General features: G+C 37.2%; 1 protein-coding gene across 1 annotated transcript; it reads left to right on the plus strand.

Moving 5' to 3' along the window:
• Positions 1 to 12345: 12345 nt before the first annotated feature.
• Positions 12346 to 13449, plus strand: LOC100582711 (olfactory receptor 14J1). Its single transcript, XM_003282407.3, has one exon. The coding sequence runs from the start codon at positions 12403 to 12405 to the stop codon at positions 13366 to 13368; it is 966 nt and encodes a 321-aa protein (XP_003282455.1). The 5' UTR covers positions 12346 to 12402; the 3' UTR covers positions 13369 to 13449.
• Positions 13450 to 18820: the final 5371 nt, after the last annotated feature.

An 18820-nucleotide genomic window follows, 5' to 3' on the forward strand; every position in this document is an offset into this window, starting at 1 on the left:
ATTAAGATGGAATTATGGAAAGAGAACTTAATGAACAAATTTAGAGGTGATGATTTTAAATATAATATTTTGCCATGAATTCTTTTAAATACAAATTTTTTTGCCATAGATGTTTTGCCTTAGTCAATCTTATGCTCTTGTGGTACACAACAATGAGGCCTAGTTCAATGCAAATAGAACTTACTCTGGGGGCAAGAATGAACAGTGAGATGCTTTGGACAGTGATCACCAGGGGAAAAACCTGAGATAGAAAAAATTCTAATTTAGGGACACAAACTCAGTGGGAATTTACATGTTTTGGCAAGGCAGCTTTCTTCACCACTTGACTGGGTAAGTTAGTCCTATTTCATTGTGGGGGTTTGAGAATACCATGTGGAATTCAAAACTTTGGTTGATCTATTATCTTTATTTAGAAAAAAAAAGACTTTTATAGCCTTTTGCTATAAACTGCCTCACAAACCTATGAGCCAAAGATACCAAGACAAAATAGAGTGAGTTCACCAAAAAATCCACATCATTAAAAGAACAGTGCAAAGCTCTATTTCCTGTACTGTGAGCATGTCAACTTTCTGTGGCTCCCGGTGGTGAGACAGATGAGAAGCTGGAACACAGATAAAAGGTTTTTGGTAACACTTTTGAAGGCCCGTGGCTATATAAGAGAAAGTGAGTCCATTTCCTTAATTCTAGTATAATCTGGAAAAGGATCCTAGACATTATGCATTTTTTTGATCACAGTATTTTTCCCAACCCATGGCTCATTTATACATGGAGTCTGCTATTGGCATGAAATAAAATACATCCTAATATGTATTATGAAAAAATGCTTATTGTATTTATTTATTAAAGCAGTATATTTCTCAGAGGTTGAATGTTGTGGGGTTTTTGTGGTCATTTAATAAAAATGTTAACATATTCTTGGGTTTGTTTGTTTAACTTAGAAGTATAAATAGAACTCAAAATAATTGAACATTGAAACTACTATGTTGCATTGGAATAAACATGGATATATTATGTTGAGAAAATCGCATGTATTTTTAAATAAAAATATGGGTGCTTGGAGAAATGTTTTGCTGATGTGGGTGGCTGCTCAAGATAGGTCCCCCAAGCCCTAGAAATATATTTTGATTCACTTTCATTATTACAGATATGCCAGAGAAAAATTTTATCTTTAAACAGTTTTAAATTTTTGACTTTATAAAGGTACAACATTTCTGCATGTATGCTGCCTGAGATTTTGGAAGGCTATATATTTAACTATATCATTAAATAAATTATAGTAAGTGTACTATCAAGCAGGCAAATCAAAATAAGGCAATGTTGAACAAGTTTAATAAGGAAATATTTTAAGTATTCCTGAAAGCATTACCAAAACATTAGTAAAGTTATTAAATATTAAAAGTTACTAAATATTACATCAATTATGCAAATAATTGGCAAGCCATTAAATAGAAATAGGCCCTGTGCTATAGGAGCAGTAGGAAAGCATATTCAATAAGGTAAAAATATTTATATCAGAACAAAGTCTTCTATCATATTTGTTCTAGGAGAAGTGGATAATTCCCAACACTTTTAGAAACAATAGAAATTTTCTGACTCATCACAGTTATATATTGTTGGTTTGGATTAACTACACAACACGATTTAAAAAATATTAGTAAATTATTAAAAATATGTATTTGGTATATGTTATAAAACAACATAAACAGCAACATTTAAATGAGCTGTTGCTATGATGAGGTTTATCTTATGATGAAAATGTTTATTCCTTTATTTGGTAAATATTTATTGATGGCAACTATGTATAAGTCACTGAAATAAAATTAGACATTCACCTTTACATCAAGGAATACAACTTTTGAAAAAAACTGAGAAATAAATAAAAGAGACAGAACTGAGCATCCAGACTAAGGCAGAATTTGTCTTAAAAAGTGTCAGAAAAGATAATGCTAAACATAGAAAAATCTTTCACGACTTGCAGAATGATGTGGTTTGGCTCTGTGTCCCCATCCAAATCTCATCTCGATTGTAATCCCCATATGTTGAGGGAGGGAGGTGACTGGATCATGGGGGCGGTTTCTCGTATTCTGGTCTCGTGACAGTGAGTGAGTTTTCATGAGATCTGATGGTTTTACAAGCTTCTGGCATTTCCCCTGCTTGCACTTCTCTCCCTGCCACCATGTGAAGAAGGTCAGTGCTTCCTCTTCACCTTCCACCATGATTGTAAGTTTCTTGAGGCCTCCCCAGCCATGTGGAACTGTGAGTCAATTAAACCTCTTTTCTTCACAAATTACCCAGTCCTGGGTATTTCCTTATAGCAGTATGAAAATGGACTAATACACAGAGAGAGGGCCCTGCTTGAGTTTAGCTGAGCGCTGATCTGCATATGTGTGTGAGGAAGCTATCCAAGAATGAGGAAAGAACTACTTAATGGATTAAGGTAAATAGTGCCCAATGCTTATGCAAAGGCTGGGAATTTTGTGGGTTCTCAAGCTATTTATGTGCCGGAATGAAAACCTAAGAATTCCTGAGGCATTGAGTTTAGCAATCAAAAGTGTCTTGCTTCAAGAATTTCAATAATTAGCTCTAAACTAAACACTGTTCTGGTTTTACCTGACAAATCTTCAAAACAAGTGATTAAAGTATCAAACCGTATCCAAGTAAATTAGTAGCACTCCAGAATAAACTCAAGGGTATTTATAGGATTACAAATATACCCAGTAAAAGAAAATTTTCCAATGAAAATTTACTAAGCATCAAAAAAAGCAGGAAAATATGATGTAAGGAGAAAAATCAATAAATCAAACCTGACTCAGAACTGACACATATGTTAGAATGATTCAAGTTATGGCATTAAAACAATTCTACTGTTTACCATATGTTCAAAAATTTAGAGACGAGGAAGATACTTTAAAAAATCAAACTTCTAGAGATGAAAACCACAACGTTTAAATATACATAATGCCTAAAAGCACTGGATGTAATTCATAGTACATTAAAAATTGAGAAGTCCCATGATCTGCAGTTGGCATGCTGGAGTTCCTGGGCCTCGGGAGGAGGCTCTGTCCTGGCCTCCCAGGGCCAGTCCCCTGGGGTCTGCCAGGCGTTAGGGTGACCTCGGAGCCTGCCACTCCCGACAGCCAGACCCAGGGCCTGCGCTCTGCTCTATCCAGGGCCTCCATGAAAGCCCCTGCCCAACTAGGCACAGCTGCAGCCGCCAAAGTCGGTGCAGTATACCCGGGGCTCCTGTGTGCTGGGAGCAGGCAGGAGCCTTGCCCACCCTGGGCGCGGCTGCAGCCACCCACGTCAGGGTCATAGACTTGGGCCTCCATGTGCTCTTGAGGGCTGGGAGCAGGCAGGAGCCCCACACCCCCAGGCACAGCTGCAGCTGTCCAAATTGAGACAGTAGACGTGGGCCTCTGTGTGCTCTTGAGAGCCTGGGAAGGCCCCCTTTGCCATTGCAGGCTGGGAGGTGCCTGCTCCTACTGACTGGTCTCTCCCCACTCTCTGCACCTGATTCAATCTTGGAGTAGGTGGAGCTGAGCCCAGGCACTGTCACCCTGCCAGGTATATGCATGATCGAGCCCTGCCACCTCAGCCCCCTCTGGATGTTGGGCCAGACAAGAGTGGATGCAGGGGAAGCATTGGCCTGCAGGTGCCCCTTGGCACCATGGAAGGCGTCAGGATGCAGACGGGCTCCTAGGTGGAAAGGAGCGGGTCCCTGTAAGGCCCCATCCTCAGGCCAGGAAGAGCCTGAAGGCTGGGGGTCAGGCTGCCACACTGGTGGACTGGAGTGGGGTCTTGTGGTGCCTTTTTCTGCCCACCCATGGCCACAGATGGACCAATCCACATGCACTTCCTCCCCTCTAAGGTCCATAAAAGCCCCAGGATCAGCAATAGCGTGGTAGAGGACAACTGAGAGATGACGGGATGACCAGCTGCAGAGAGTAGCTATCCTCTCTGCTGAGAGCTGGGAAGTCAATGGGGACCTGCCTGCAGAGAGGAGCCACCTCTGCAAACACACCCAGAATGATGTTCTACCAAATATAGGCCTATCTCATTTTATTATGCTTCACTTTATTGCATCTGAAGGTTTGTGGCAACCTTGCAAAGAGCAAATCCATCAGTACCATTTTTCCAACGGCGTGTGCTCCCTTCATATCTCTATGTGATGTTTTGGTAATTCTCACAATATTTCAAACTTTTTCATTATTATTGTATCTGTTATTGTCAGGCCTCAGAGCCCAAGCTAAGCCATTGCATCCCCTGTGACCTGCACGTATATGCCCAGATGGCCTGAAGTAACTGAAGAATCACAAAAGAAGTGAAAATGGCCTGTTCCTGCCTTAACTGATGACATTCCACCATAAAAGAAGTGAAAATGGCCGGTCGTTGCCTTAAGTGATGACATTACCTTATGAAATTCCTTTTCCTGGCTCATCCTGGCTCAAAAGCTCCCCCACTGAGCACCTTGTGACCCCCACTCCTGCCCACCAGAGAACAACCCCCCTTTGACTGTAATTTTCCTTTACCTACCGAAATCTTATAAACAGCCCCACCCCTGTCTCCCTTTGCTGACTCACTTTTCGGACTCAGCCCGCCTACACCCAGGTGATTAAAAAGCTTTATTGCTCACACAAAGCCTGTTTGGCGGTCTCTTCACATGGACGTGAGTGAAAGTTATGATGATGTGTGATCAGTGATCTTTGATGTTACTATTGTAATTGTTTTAGGGAACCACAAACTGCCCATATAAGTCAGTGAACTTAATTGATAAATCATGTATGTTTTGACTGCCCCACCCACTGGCTGTTCCACCATCTCTCCCTCTTCAGGCCTCTCTATTTTCTAAGACAACAATATTGAAATGAGACCAATTAATAATCCTACAATGGCCTTTAAGTATTCAAGTGAAAGGAAGAGTCACATGTCTTTTATTTAAATAAAAAGCTGGACATGATTAAGCTTAGTGAAGAAGGCCTATCAAAAGCCAAGACAGGCCAGAAGCTAGGGCTTTTGCACCAGTTAGCCAAGTCCTGAATGCAAAGAAAAGTTATAGAAAAAAATTTAAATGCGCTACTCTAGTAAACACATAAATAAGATAGCAAAACAGTCTTATTGCTGAAATAGAGAAAATTTTTTGTGGTCTGGATAGAAGATTTTAAAAAGCTAGGGAAAAAAAGAAAAATAAATCCATGTCAGTAGAAGCCAGGAAATAATAAAGAAAATACTTAATAATAGAAATTAATAAAATAGAAAATATAATAGATAAATTAATTTTTGTATTTTTTGTGGAGACAGGGTCTCACCATGTTGCCCAGGCTGGTCTTGAACTCATGAGCTCTAGCGATCTGCCTGCCTTGGCCTCCCAAAGTGTTGGGATTGCAGGCATGAGCCACCTCGCCCTGCCTGAGTTAAACTTCTAGTGGAAACCCCCTTTTATATAAGCCACATAGGCAGTTTGGGACTGTCCAATGTTATTATTACTAACATAAATTAAGATATGCTTTCTTTTATCCTAGAGGAGTTGTGGAAAAACATCCTCATGGCATGAATTATGAGTCAGAATATTAAAGGTGTAGACACGGAGTTGGAAATTGAAAGTGTAGATGGAAAAAAAAAGAAAAAATTTTACAATATCGAAATTAGATTTTTTCACTGAATTCAAAAAGGTCTACACAAAACTTTTGTAAGGGATTCAAACCCTTGCTTTAAAAAATAAATAAATATTTCTTAATACCAGTGTGTTTACTATATCATCAGGAACAGGTTTTGGAAATTATTGTTTATGTTGAGAAAACAACTATCTGAATATAACTAACAACCATTATTACTAGATTGATTCTAGGAACATAGATAAATTTAAATTTATTTTTAAAAGACAAACATTTTTAATAATTTGAAAATACAGGTCAGCCTGAGCTTTCTAGTGACTGGAATGAATGACAATTGCTTTTGTTTGCTAACACATCCATTTGTCTACAGTTTTCTTAACATATTTAATTCTGAAATGATTCATTCATTTATGGTCTGATGAAGAGAGTAAAGTGAAAATATTACTCATCAATTAAAATATTAGGGCTTTTTTTTTAACTGTTTATTTTTATTGTCATTGGATGCTCTTAGCATGTATTGATTTGATTTAACCAGTCTTTAAAAAAAAAAAAGAAAAACACATCTCTCAAATTTTTATGTGCCTTTATCTATGGGAAGTATTTTATTAAAGTTTATCCTATTTGAACTATCCCACAATTTTCTCTAAATTATCCATTACTGTTGTATGCTGAAATTTTTGGATTATTTGTCTACTAACCACCATGTATAATATTGAATCCACCTACTATCTGTATCCAAAGCTTTTACAAAAATATTGATCAGATCACAATCAAAGTCTATTTTAAAGTAGAAAATTCTTTCCTCAAAATGAAAAAAACTTCAGAGTATTTTTTTGATCATTCATTAATTGTCTTATTGTTCATAAACAGCCTTATGAAAAAGTGTGATCCTGATTGAGACACCATATTGTGGTACTTAATGTAGTACTATATTTGTCACTGGAGATCAAAATAAAGTTTATTGGTATGCAACATTTACAATTCAGTTTCTTATATTTATATATATATAATTCATATACATAATATAAATAATATAAATCATATATATATATTGGAACTTAGAGCTATTTTTAAATGTTTGCCAAGTAGAATATACAATATATTAAATTTCTGATTTTAAAAGTTTTTAAAATATTTCTTTCAATGCTAAGAAGGTAGATTTTATGTTAAGTGTCCCTATCATGATTTAAAAATGCCTTTTCCATAATCACACATATTTAAGGATGGAATTCATTTACTTCTGAGTAAAAATTATTCATCTGGGGGATTGTTAAAATGATGGCTGGATTATCAGTTTCAGAGTTATTTTAGAAAAGACACCATGTTTGAAGAAAGCTTAGCTCTCTAAGTACTGGTTTTATTCTGAGATTCTTTGATTCTACTATTATGTATGGGTTTATGTAAATAAACAATTACTAAGTATTCCTTTTTTTTTTACATAGGGCCAATGCAATCATGCATGATTTTATTGGTGACCAGTTAAAATGAAATTGTTAATTAATGAAAAAATCGTTTTTACCAGAAAAACCTGTGAACTTTTATTACAGAAAACAAGTTACGTATAATATTCATTTTTTTAACCTGAAGTGCATCGACTACAAGAGTTAGCTAAACCAAGATAATAGTTAACTACTTTCCACTGAGGCAATTCCTTGAGGGAGAGATCCGTTAAATCCCCTGCTTTGAACTCATAGTGGTTATCTGAAACCCCAACTTTCCTGCACAGGATTTTTGTCCCTAGTGCCTGGACAGCACTGGCTTTATTTCAAATACCACTTAGCTAATAGGAAATTTAAATGTCCCTGGGCAGTTACATCCTGTTTGGTCCTATATAAAAGCATTTCAGTCCTTTCCTTACATGGAAATTTCACGGACTGAAAAACCAGCTTGATTCTAGAACAAAGATGCTCAGTCTCAGGATCAACTGAGATTTGTTTCTACCAAGAGATCCACTCTGGTGAGTAAAACTTCTCCAAATTTTATGGAATTTATCCAACATTTATGTAGCACCTGCTTAGTGCCAGTGACTATGCGAGTCTTCAAAGTTATAACTCTAAATAAGATATATAATTTCTCACTCCTTAACTAAGAACAGTTTAAATAAGCTGGGAAATTTATGCAAATAAGTATAAGGAAGTTAGTATAAATTATAAGGAATCTTAAATGAATGCAATCTGGGCTCCAAAGAGTGACAATTCTTCTTGGGTTGACAGTTAAACTCAGTTGAATTATAAATGGAAAGAGACAATGTAGCTGTGTTAAAAGATAGTTAAGTATTTGCCAAACCAATGAGGGGGGATTTTTTTTTCTTTTTTTTTCTTTTTTTTTTCAGACGAGTCTCGCTCTGTCACCCAGGCTGGAGTGCAATGGCGCTACCTTGGGTCACTGCAACCTCCACCTCCTGGGTTCAAACAATTCTCCTGCCTCAGCCTCCTTAGTAGCTGGGATTACGGTGCCCACCACCGTCCCCGGCTAATTTTTGTATTTTTAGTAGAGATGGGGTTTCACCGTGTTGGCCAGGCTGGTTTCGAACTCCTGACCTCAGGTGATCTGCCCACCTCAGCCTCCCAAAGTGCTGGGATTACAGGCGTGAGCAACCGTGCCCAGCCATGAGGGGGGATTCTAGTGGGAGGACTTCCAGACAGGAGGAATAGTGTGATTTAAGAAAACAAACACAGCATGATGATACAACCTGATTGATTTATTGCGAGTAATTAAGTCAGTCAGCATTATTAGACATGGAGATTGGCCTGGGGTTGGAGAAGTCAAAATGATGGATAATACTAGAATGGCAGTCAGGAAGCATTGTAAAGATATTGTTTGCCATCCTAAGCTTTTTGGGCATCATTGCATAATCAAGTCAATAAAGAGTTAAAAGCTAAATTAATGTTACAAGATGTGATTTGCATCATCATTTATCCTGGCAACAGCATTGAAGTTGGATTAGAAATACATAAAACTGAAGAATAAAATATTGCCAGAGATAATGAAGGTTTGAACTAATCTGTACGTGTGACAGCAAGAGGTAATAACTACAACAGATAGTAAGCAAATAAAATTCTGGTGTTTGATTGGATATACGGATTAAAGCAAAGTTGTGCCATTCTTTGAAATAGGTAACAGTGACAGGGAGAGGTCTGGAAGAAGAGATGAGTCCTTATGGGAAAGACCCATTCAGGGGCAGTGATGTGCCATCCATGAAGCAGGATATGAGGACCTGCAACCCAGAAGACCTATGGTAGTGCTCAAAACAGCCAACTATTATTTTCTATTGTGTAGGAAAATAGTTAATCTGTCTTCTTTAAAAGGCACAAGAATATTTTTGAGTAAACAAAAGTACAGAAAGAGTCAGGACAAATTTTTGGAAACCATCAAATTTCAGTAAATGTTAAAAAGAAGACCCAGATAAAGAGACTAAGAAAAAATATTCAGAGAGGAAATAGAAAACCAGAACTAAGTGGCACAGAGCTAATGGAGGTGAGCTGTTTTAGAAGAAAGAACTGTATAATAATGTCATATATTTGAGAAAGAAAGTTTAAAATAAAAACAAAATAGAAAGAGTGCATTGAATTTACCATTGTGATAGTTATTTGTGGATTTGCTGGAGCTGTTTGTGAGGACTCATCAAGCAAGAATGATTAACATGGTTCAAAAATTCAACCAAATGTGCCAGGGCACAGAATGATACCCTATTCTGCTCATAAAGCATGGCTGTAAAGAGAAGGGACATTATAAGTAAGTCCTAAGTGTGGAGTGAAGGCTTTTCTTTTTCTTTAAAATAGATAAGTCTGAAGATTATCTCTATCTATCTATCATCTATCTATCTATCTATCTATCATCTATCTATCATCTATCTATCTCTAATCTATCATCTGTCAACAGAGCATAGTGAAACAATCTGGTTCATTAAGAGTAATCTCAGTAAATCAACATTATTAGAATTTTTAGACATGGAGTTTGTGTTGATTTTATACACACACATACAGACACACACACACACATAAAATGTGCACTATTATGAAAGAGAGAGAGAGAGAGAGCAAGTGCACACTGTGACAAAGATGCCCTTTGCGATAGAGCAAGGTTGAGTATAGGGTTGGTCACTGACTTGGAAAGGAAAAAAGAGCTCTTTCTCTGCCTTTGAAACCCTACAGTGGGTGGAATTAAATCATATTAGAGATCATTTCATTTGTATACAGGTAGGAAACTGAGGGGCTTAACATATAATTACCTATGTTTTCTCATTGAAGTTATTGGCAATGCTACTTCCCAGGAAATAGAGGAAAACAGTGAAGAAGAGACTTAGGATGCTAACTGTTTAGAGCAGTTACTGGAATGAATTAGAGTTTACCTACATAACATATTCGCACATGTACCACTGAACCTAAAAGAGAACTACTTTCAAAAAAATTGAGGGTTTCAACATATGAGAGGTAAAAAACAGAAAAGTTTAGAAATGTTTTGTAGGATAAAATTTGCATATAAGTGGTTAGTGAAGACAGAAAAAAATGCTTGGGGGAAACAAATAACATTGAAAGAATCATTACACTCTCCACCAAAAAATGTTTAGTTTTATTGTAAAATAAAGTATTTAATGCAGGTATGACTTGGAAGGATTGAACACAGGTTTTATATGTTCTTGCAGTATCATCCTTAATCCTAAGAGTATCTCCACATGTATATGATTCCCTTCCTTCTTATTTGATAAGTGATGAATCAATACAATTTGGAACTAGTGAAATTAAAATGATGAAATTTTCCATTTATTAATCAGATATAAAAATTATTGTCTATGTCTTCAAAGAAAATAAAAATGAAAATAGGTTGGTGGGAGTTGTTGAGAGGAAAATATGGTGTGTGCATTCAAGTTTCTTCTTATGATTTTTCTCCTCCTTCCCTCTATGGAGAAACCTTAATAGGGAGGCTAAATGATAGAGGTTTTTCTTAGATTACACTAACAACGTGTGTTAGAAGTGGTAAGTAACACAATGCTTTCGATTTTCAAGCCAGAGACAATAAGTTTTAAAATATAAGTGAATTGCTTTAATCCATTCACATTTTATTTTAAATTCCAAAACTACTATCCAATATTTGGAGCAAGTTAAGCCAGGCATTAAGATTGGCAGCAATGGGGATTAAGCCATATCTAATGGAGGACCAGGAAAACTATAGGAGCAAGAAAGCTAGAGAAACTTTGAAGAAAGTAACCCCTGTTTTCCTCTGATTCCTACTGCCATGAAGCAGGGGATGTGACCATCAGTGATGGATTAAGGGCCCTTCTAGCCCTGAGACTGTTTCTTGTGGGAAAAAAATTTCCTAAAAATTAGTTTCAGTCGGTTCTCAAAATGAATTACAGCAAAATCAAAAAGATATTGGTTTAAGTGATTTTAACCTTTTCCTACAGCTTAGGGATTAATAAATGAAACAAACTACAATATCAGATGCAGTAACTTCAAAATCAGATGCAGTAACTCATGTAGCTTAGCCATTAAGTTTTTATCTATATAGAACTGAAATAAATTATGTAGATATCCAATTAAGTAAGTATTTACTTAGTACCTATATGTTAGAAACCATTGGTCAAGGGTGAAGAAATGGACAGAAATGATGAAGGAATAGTCTTTGTGCAGAAGAAACTCAGTGAAAATAATACTGATTGACCTTTCAACAAATGCACGGATTTAAAAAGAAAAAAAAGAGGCAAAAATTAGTTAGCAGAGTGATTCTGATACACAAAATAATTCTATGATGACAATGATTCTAGCACATTTAAAATGAAATAGGAAAAGTTACATCATTTAGTCCTCCTAATAATTGTTACATCTGGTATAGATGTTTTTTTTGTTTGGTTGGTTATTTTAAGAAATGGGCTCCCACTATCTAATATATTTCAAGTCCTAGAGAGAAAAAAATGTATATTTTTTTTCATTCAGAAAGTCACAATGAGACATAGCACTAGAAAAATATATACTCTACTACCTAGCATTCTGCCTATCACATAGATTTTAGAAAATCTCTTTATTTCTTCAAATGGATTTGATTGAAAATGTCCAACCCCAAGTTGTCATAAGAATTTTGAGAATTAAACGTTCTTTGATGGTGAACCTTTGTCAGTCAGTTGCAAGATCTCCAAAGCTCAGGATTCAATGCCTGATATCAGTGGCATCTGCATTTTACAATTTTGAGACATTTCATTTTTCAAAATTTCTATGAAAAGTTTATTACAAGCAAATGTAATCTTTTTAAAATGTTAAGAGCTTTTCAGAGGAAAAAATATGACTGTTCTTTGAGCTAACCTCTCTTCTAGATTAGCTTCTGAGCTGTTTCTTGATCTGCCTCTGAGCTGTTTCTAGATCCATTTGCAAGGTGGTATCAATAACTTCATGTTAGCTGGTTAGCAAAAGAAGCTATATAGTGCATCATTGTAATACTAAGGCATCATATAGAAGATGTAATGAGATTGGTATGCTAGTATCATTTTCATTGACTTTACTGAAGGTAAAGACTTTATCATTTCCATCCATTTCTCCCTCTTTGACAATGCAAACTCTGCTCCAGAAAATGTTTATGACTTGTTGATCACATTTAGGGATTCTATTTCTGAATAATTGCTAAAACGTTTTTGAACTGAATATTAACTAATCATAATGAAAATAAATTCATCTCATTTCAGTATCTCCATGCTGAGGAATTGAGTTACTTGACACACAAATATATTAGATGTCATGCATTTTCTTCCTACTGTTCTTTGGCTTCCTAAACAGAGTCACACTTGGTATCTTCAGAGACTATGGTCAATTTGACTTCAATGAGTGGATTCCTTCTTATGGGGTTTTCTGATGAGCGTAAGCTTCAGATTTTACATGCATTGCTGTTTCTGGTGACATACCTGCTGGCCTTGACAGGCAACCTCCTCATTATCACCATCATTACCTTGGACCATCGTCTCCATTCCCCCATGTATTACTTTTTAAAGCACCTCTCTTTTCTGGACCTCTGCTTCATCTCTGTCACAGTCCCCCAGTCCATTGCAAATTCACTTACGGGCAACGGTTACATTTCTCTTGTTCAGTGCATTCTTCAGGTTTTCTTCTTCATAGCTTTGGCCTCATCAGAAGTGGCCATTCTCACAGTGATGTCTTATGACAGGTACGCAGCAATCTGTCAACCACTTCACTATGAGACTATTATGGATCCCCGTGCCTGTAGGCATGCAGTGATAGCTGTGTGGATTGCTGGGGGCCTCTCTGGGCTCATGCATGCTGCCATTAACTTCTCCATACCTCTCTGTGGGAAGAGAGTCATTCACCAATTCTTCTGTGATGTTCCTCAGATGCTGAAACTAGCCTGTTCTTATGAATTCATTAATGAGATTGTACTGGCTGCATTCACAACGTCTACAGCATTTATCTGTTTGATCTCCATTGTGCTCTCCTACATTCGCATCTTCTCTACAGTGCTGAGAATCCCATCAGCTGAGGGCCGGACCAAGATCTTCTCCACCTGCCTACCACACCTATTTGTAGTCACCTTCTTTCTTTCAGCTGCAGGCTTTGAGTTTCTCAGACTGCCTTCTGATTCCTCATCAACTATGGACCTTGTATTCTCCGTGTTCTATACTGTGATACCTCCAACACTCAATCCAGTCATCTATAGCTTACGGAATGACGCCATGAAGGCAGCACTGAGGAAGATGCTCTCAAAGGAAGAGCTTCCTCAGAGAAAGATGTGCTTAAAAGCCATGTTTAAACTCTAAAGAACCATACGAATGGAAGGCATTGTTACTATGTTTCAGATTGGAAGAGAGGTGAATCTTATTTCTTCCCAGAATGCTCTTCCAAGCTGTCTATTGCATATATTCCTCTCAAATATAATTCTTTAAAATTTAAGATGTTGTGCTTCTAATAATATTAGCTTTCCTTCCTCCCTCCAATTCAAGTGTTATTTTAAGTCATCTTTGGGAAATTTTTCTGAAATGAAGGAGAAAGACAATTAGTTTGGAGTCTGGCCTGTATAATTTAAAGCTTGTTATTAACAAATAAGGTTGGAGATAGATGAAGCTAACTGGGTTAATATGATGGTGCATATATGGTATTTCCAGTGAGCCTCCTAGTTTTCTATCCATATTAAGTATTCATATTAAGTTCTTTTACTATTATTACAATGGTGATTTCAACAATTTATTCAGCCCCTAGTAAGTATCAAGTGCTTTATATATATATATTTTTTTTGACTCAAGAAAACAACTCTTCTAGCTATGCCATATTGTCCCCATTTTGCCAATAGGAACAATAAATTCAGGAAGGATTAATTAATTTTCCCGAGATTTCTCAAATAAATAGCAGTTAAGCTGTGATTCAAATTAATATTTGTCTGACTCAAACAATAAGGTCATTTATGTTCGTTACTGATGGCAAATGCATTATTACCCAAATGTGAGTGTGTATGTTTATGTGTGTGTGTGTGATGTGTATAATCTATAAATATAAGCATATACTACTATAATCTATTAATAAAATTGTCATCACCCTTGTGCATCCCTATTACTGGATGTATTTATATTAATTCCTTTACTTTTCTGATCTGTACAAGAGTTTGACAAATTGGTTTTACAGAGTTAGGCAGGGGATGCTCCCTAGTTCCATGAAACAGAATATAGATAAACTGCAAATGAAGAGATCCAACTTATGAATATGTGAGATAAGGAGGCATAAATCTTGTGAATCTGTATATCTGATTCAATTTTGTGTAATGCTGCATATTTCTTCAAGAAAGACTCATAATTTACAAGAGTACAAAACTGGACTAGTCCCCTCAGTTTTGAAGTAAATCAAAGTACATGTTTTAATGACAAAGGGAATGAGCAATTGCTCAATGATGGGGAATGTTTTTATAGGACTTTTTTGAATTAATGGTTATAATATCTGCACATGCATATACCTTAGTGAGTTTTTTTTCTTTAATCTTCCACATGAGATTTTGTTTTTCTTTTTTTTTTTTTGTATACTTTAAGTTCTGGGCTACATGTGCAGAACTTGCAGGTTCGTTGCATAGGTATACACGTGCCATGGTGGTTTGCTGCACCCATCAACCTGTCATCTACATTAGGTATTTCTCCTAATGCTATCCCTCCCCTACCCCCTCACCCCCAAACAGGCCCTGGTGTGTGATGTTCCCCTACCTGTGTCCATGTGTTCTCATTGTTCAACTCCCACTTATGAGTGAGAACATGCAATGTTTGGTTTTCTGTTCTTGTGTTAGTTTGCTGAGAATGATGGTTTCCAGCTTCATCCATGTCCCTGCAAAGGACAAGAAATCATCTTTTTTATGGCTGCATAATATTCCATAGTATTCCATGGGTGTATATGTGCCACCTTTTCTTTATCCAGTGTATTATTGATGGGCATTTGGGTTGGTTTCAAGTCTTTGCTATTGTGAACAGTGCCACAATAAACATAAGTGTGCATGTGTCTTTATAGTAGAATGATTTATAATCCTTTGGTTATATACCCTGTAAAGGGATTGCTGGGTCAAATGGTATTTCTGGTTCTAGATCCTTGAGGAATCGCCACACTGTTTCCACAATGGTTGAACTAATTTACACTCCCACCAACAGTGTAAAAGTGTTTCTATTTCTCCACATCCTCTCCAGCACCTGTTGTTTCCTGCCTTTTTAATGATAGCCATTCTAACTGGCATGAGATGGTATCTCATTATGGTTTTGATTCGCATTTCTCTGATGACCAGTAATGATGAGCTTTTTTTCATATGTTTGTTGGCCACATAAATGTCTTATTTTTAAAAGTGTCTGTCAGGCCGGGGCATTGGCTCATGCCTGTAATCCCAGCATTTTAGGGGGCCACAGCGGGCAGATCACGAGGTCAGGAGATTGAGACCATCCTGGCTAACATGGTGAAACTCCATCTCAACTAAAAATACAAAAAATTAGCTGGGCGTGGTGCCATGGACCTGTAATCCCAGCTACTCAGGAGGCTGAGGCAGGAGAATCACTTGAACCTGGAGAATCCTGTCTGTTCACAACCTTCACCTACATTTTGATGGGATTGTTTGTTTTTTTCTTGTAAATTTGTTTAAATTCTTTTTAGATTCTGGATATTAGCCCTTTGTCAGATGGATAGATTACAAAAATTTTCTCCCATTCTGTAGGTTGCCTATTCACTCTGCTGATGGTTTCTTTTGCTGTGCAGAAGCTCTTTAGTTTAATTTTATCCCATTTGTCAATTTTGGCTTTTGTTGTCATTACTTTTGATGTTTTAGTCATGAAGTCTCTGCCCATGCCTATATCCTGAATGGTATTGCCTAGGTTTTCTTCTTGGGTTTTTATGGTTTTAGGTCTTACGTTTAAGTCTTTAATCCATCTTGAGTTAATTTTTGTGTAACGTGTAAGGAAGGAGTCCAGTTTCAGTTTTCTGCTTATGGCTAGCCAGTTTTCTCAACAGCATTTATTAAATAGGGAATTCTTTCCCCATTGCTTGTTTTTGTCAAGTTTGTCAAAGATTAGATGGTTGTAGATGTGTGGCATTATTTCTGAGGCCTCTGTTCTGTTCTATTGGTCTATATATCTGTTTTGGTACCAGTGACATGCTGTTTTGGTTACTGTAGGCTTGTAGTATAGTTTGAATTCAGGTAGCATGATGCTTCCAGCTTTGTTCTTTTTGCTTAGGATTGTCTTGGCTATGTGGGCTCTTGTTTGGTTCCATATGAAATTTAAAGTAGTTTTTTCCTATTCTGTGAAGAAAGTCAATGGTAACTTGATGGGGATAACATTGAATCTATAAATTACTTTGGGCAGTATGGCCGTTTTCATGATATTGATTCTTCCTACCCATGAGGATGGAATGTTTTTCCATTTGTTTGTGCCCTCTCTCCTTGAGCACTGGTTTGTAGTTCTCCTTGAAGAGGTCCTTCACATGCCTTGTAAGTTGTATTCCTGGGTATTTTATTCTCTTTCTAGCAATTATGAATGGGAGTTCATTCATGATTTGGCTCTCTTTTTTATTATTGGTGTATAGGAATGTTTGTGGGTTTTGCACATTGATTTTGTATCCTGAGACTTTGCTGAAATTGCTTATGAGCTTAAGGAGATTTGGGGCTGAGACGATGGGGTTTTCTAAGTATAGAATCATGTCATCTGCAAACAGAGACAATTTGAATTCCTGTCTTTCTATTTGAATACTTTTTATTTTTTTCTCTTGCCTGATTGCCCTGGCCAGAACTTCCAACACTATGTTGAATAAGAGTGGTGAGAGAGGGGATCCTTGTCTTGTGACAGTTTTCTCAGGGAATGCTTCTAGCTTTTGCCCATTCAGTATGATATTGGCTGTGGGTTTGTCATAGATAGCCTTTATTATTTTGAGATACATTCCATCAATATCTAGTTTATTGAGAGTTTTTAGCATGAAGGGCTGTTGAATTTTGTCGAAGGCCTTTTCTGCATCTATTGAGATAATCATGTGGTTTTTGTCATTGGTTCTGTTTATGTGATAGATTCCATTTATTGATTTGCATATTTGAATCAGCTTTGCATCCCAGGGATGAAGCTGACTTGATCATGGTAAATGAGCTTTTTGATGTGCTGCTGGATTCGGTTTGCCAGTATTTTACTGAGGATTTTCACATCAATGTTCATCAGGGATATTGGCCTGAAATTTTCTTTTTTTGTTGTGTCTCTGCCAGGTTTTGGTATCAGGTTGATGCTGGCCTCATAAAATGAGTTATGGAGGATTCCCTCTTTTTCTATTGTTTGGAATATTTTCAGAAGGAATGGTACCAGCTCCTTTTTGTACTTGCGGTAGAATTCAGCTGTGAATCTGTCTGGTTCTGGGCTTTTCTTGGTTAGTAGGCTATTAATTACTGCCTCAGTTTCAGAACTTGTTATTGGTCTATTCAGGCATTAGACTTCTTCCTGGTTTAGTCTTGGGAGGGTTTATGTGTCCAGGCATTTATCCATTTTTTCTAGATTTTCTAGTTTATTTGCATAGAGATGTTTATAGTATTCCCTGATGGTAATTTCTATTTCTGTGGGATCAGCAGTGATATTCCATTTATCATTTTTATAGTGTCTATTTGATTTTTCTCTCTTGTCTTCTTTATTAGTCTGGCTAGCATTCTACTTTGTTAATTATTTCAAAAAAAACAGCTCCTGGATTCATTGATTTTTTGAAAATTTTTTTTGGGTCTCTATCTCCTACATTTCTGCCCTGATCTTAGTTCTTTCTTGCTTTCTGCTAGCTTTTGAATTTGTTTTCTCTTGCTTCTCTAGTTCTTTTAATTGCGATATTAGGGTGTCGATTTTAGATCTTTCCTGCTTTCTCCTGTGGGCATTTAGTGCTATAAATTTCCCTTTAAACACTGTCTTAGCTGTACTCCTGCAGCTAACTCAGTCTCTGCCCAAACAGCCGCCCAGTTTTGTGCTTGAAATCCAGGACCCCAGTAGCGTAGGCACCCGACGGAATCTACTATTCTGTGGTTTGCGAAATCCGTGGGAAAAGCGTAGTATCTGGGCTGGAGTGCACTGTTCCTCGCGGCTCAGTCCCTCATGGCTTTCCATGGCTAGGGGAGGGAGTTGTCTGACCCCTTGAGCTTCCCGGGTGAGGCGATGCCCCACCCTGCTTTGGCTAGCCCTCCGTGGGCTGCACCCACCGTCTAACCAGTCCCAGTGAGATTAGCCGAGTATCTCAGTTAGAAATGCAGAAATCATCTGGCTTCTGCATTGATCTCAGTGGGAGTTGCAGACCGAAGCTGTTTCTATTCCACCATCTTTCCAGCCACCCACACTGATTTCTAAAGTAGTTGTTCGATATTATATTCCCTAGATAATCAAGAATTGTTATAAAGGACTGGGCGTGGTGGCTCACGCCTGTAATCCCAGCACTTTGGGAGGCTGAGGTGGGCGGATGACAAGGTCAGGAGATCGAGACCATCCTGGCTACCTTGTCAGGTGTTTTGAAAAACTTTTAGCTTTTTAAACACATTCATGGTGATATATATCGATGAGTTTATTTTGTATTGCCCTGTTCAACAAGGTTGAACATCTTTTCATGGACTTATTAGTTATTTGTGTGTCTTCATTTGTGAAGTGTTTGCTCAAACACTTGGCCCATTTTTAAAACAAGTTGTTAATCTTTCTATTATGAAGACATTTACATATGTGTGTATATATGTATATATACTGGATAAAAATCTTT

The sequence above is a fragment of the Nomascus leucogenys genome, chromosome 22a, assembly GCF_006542625.1.
Source record: "Nomascus leucogenys isolate Asia chromosome 22a, Asia_NLE_v1, whole genome shotgun sequence".
Lineage (NCBI taxonomy): Eukaryota > Metazoa > Chordata > Mammalia > Primates > Hylobatidae > Nomascus > Nomascus leucogenys.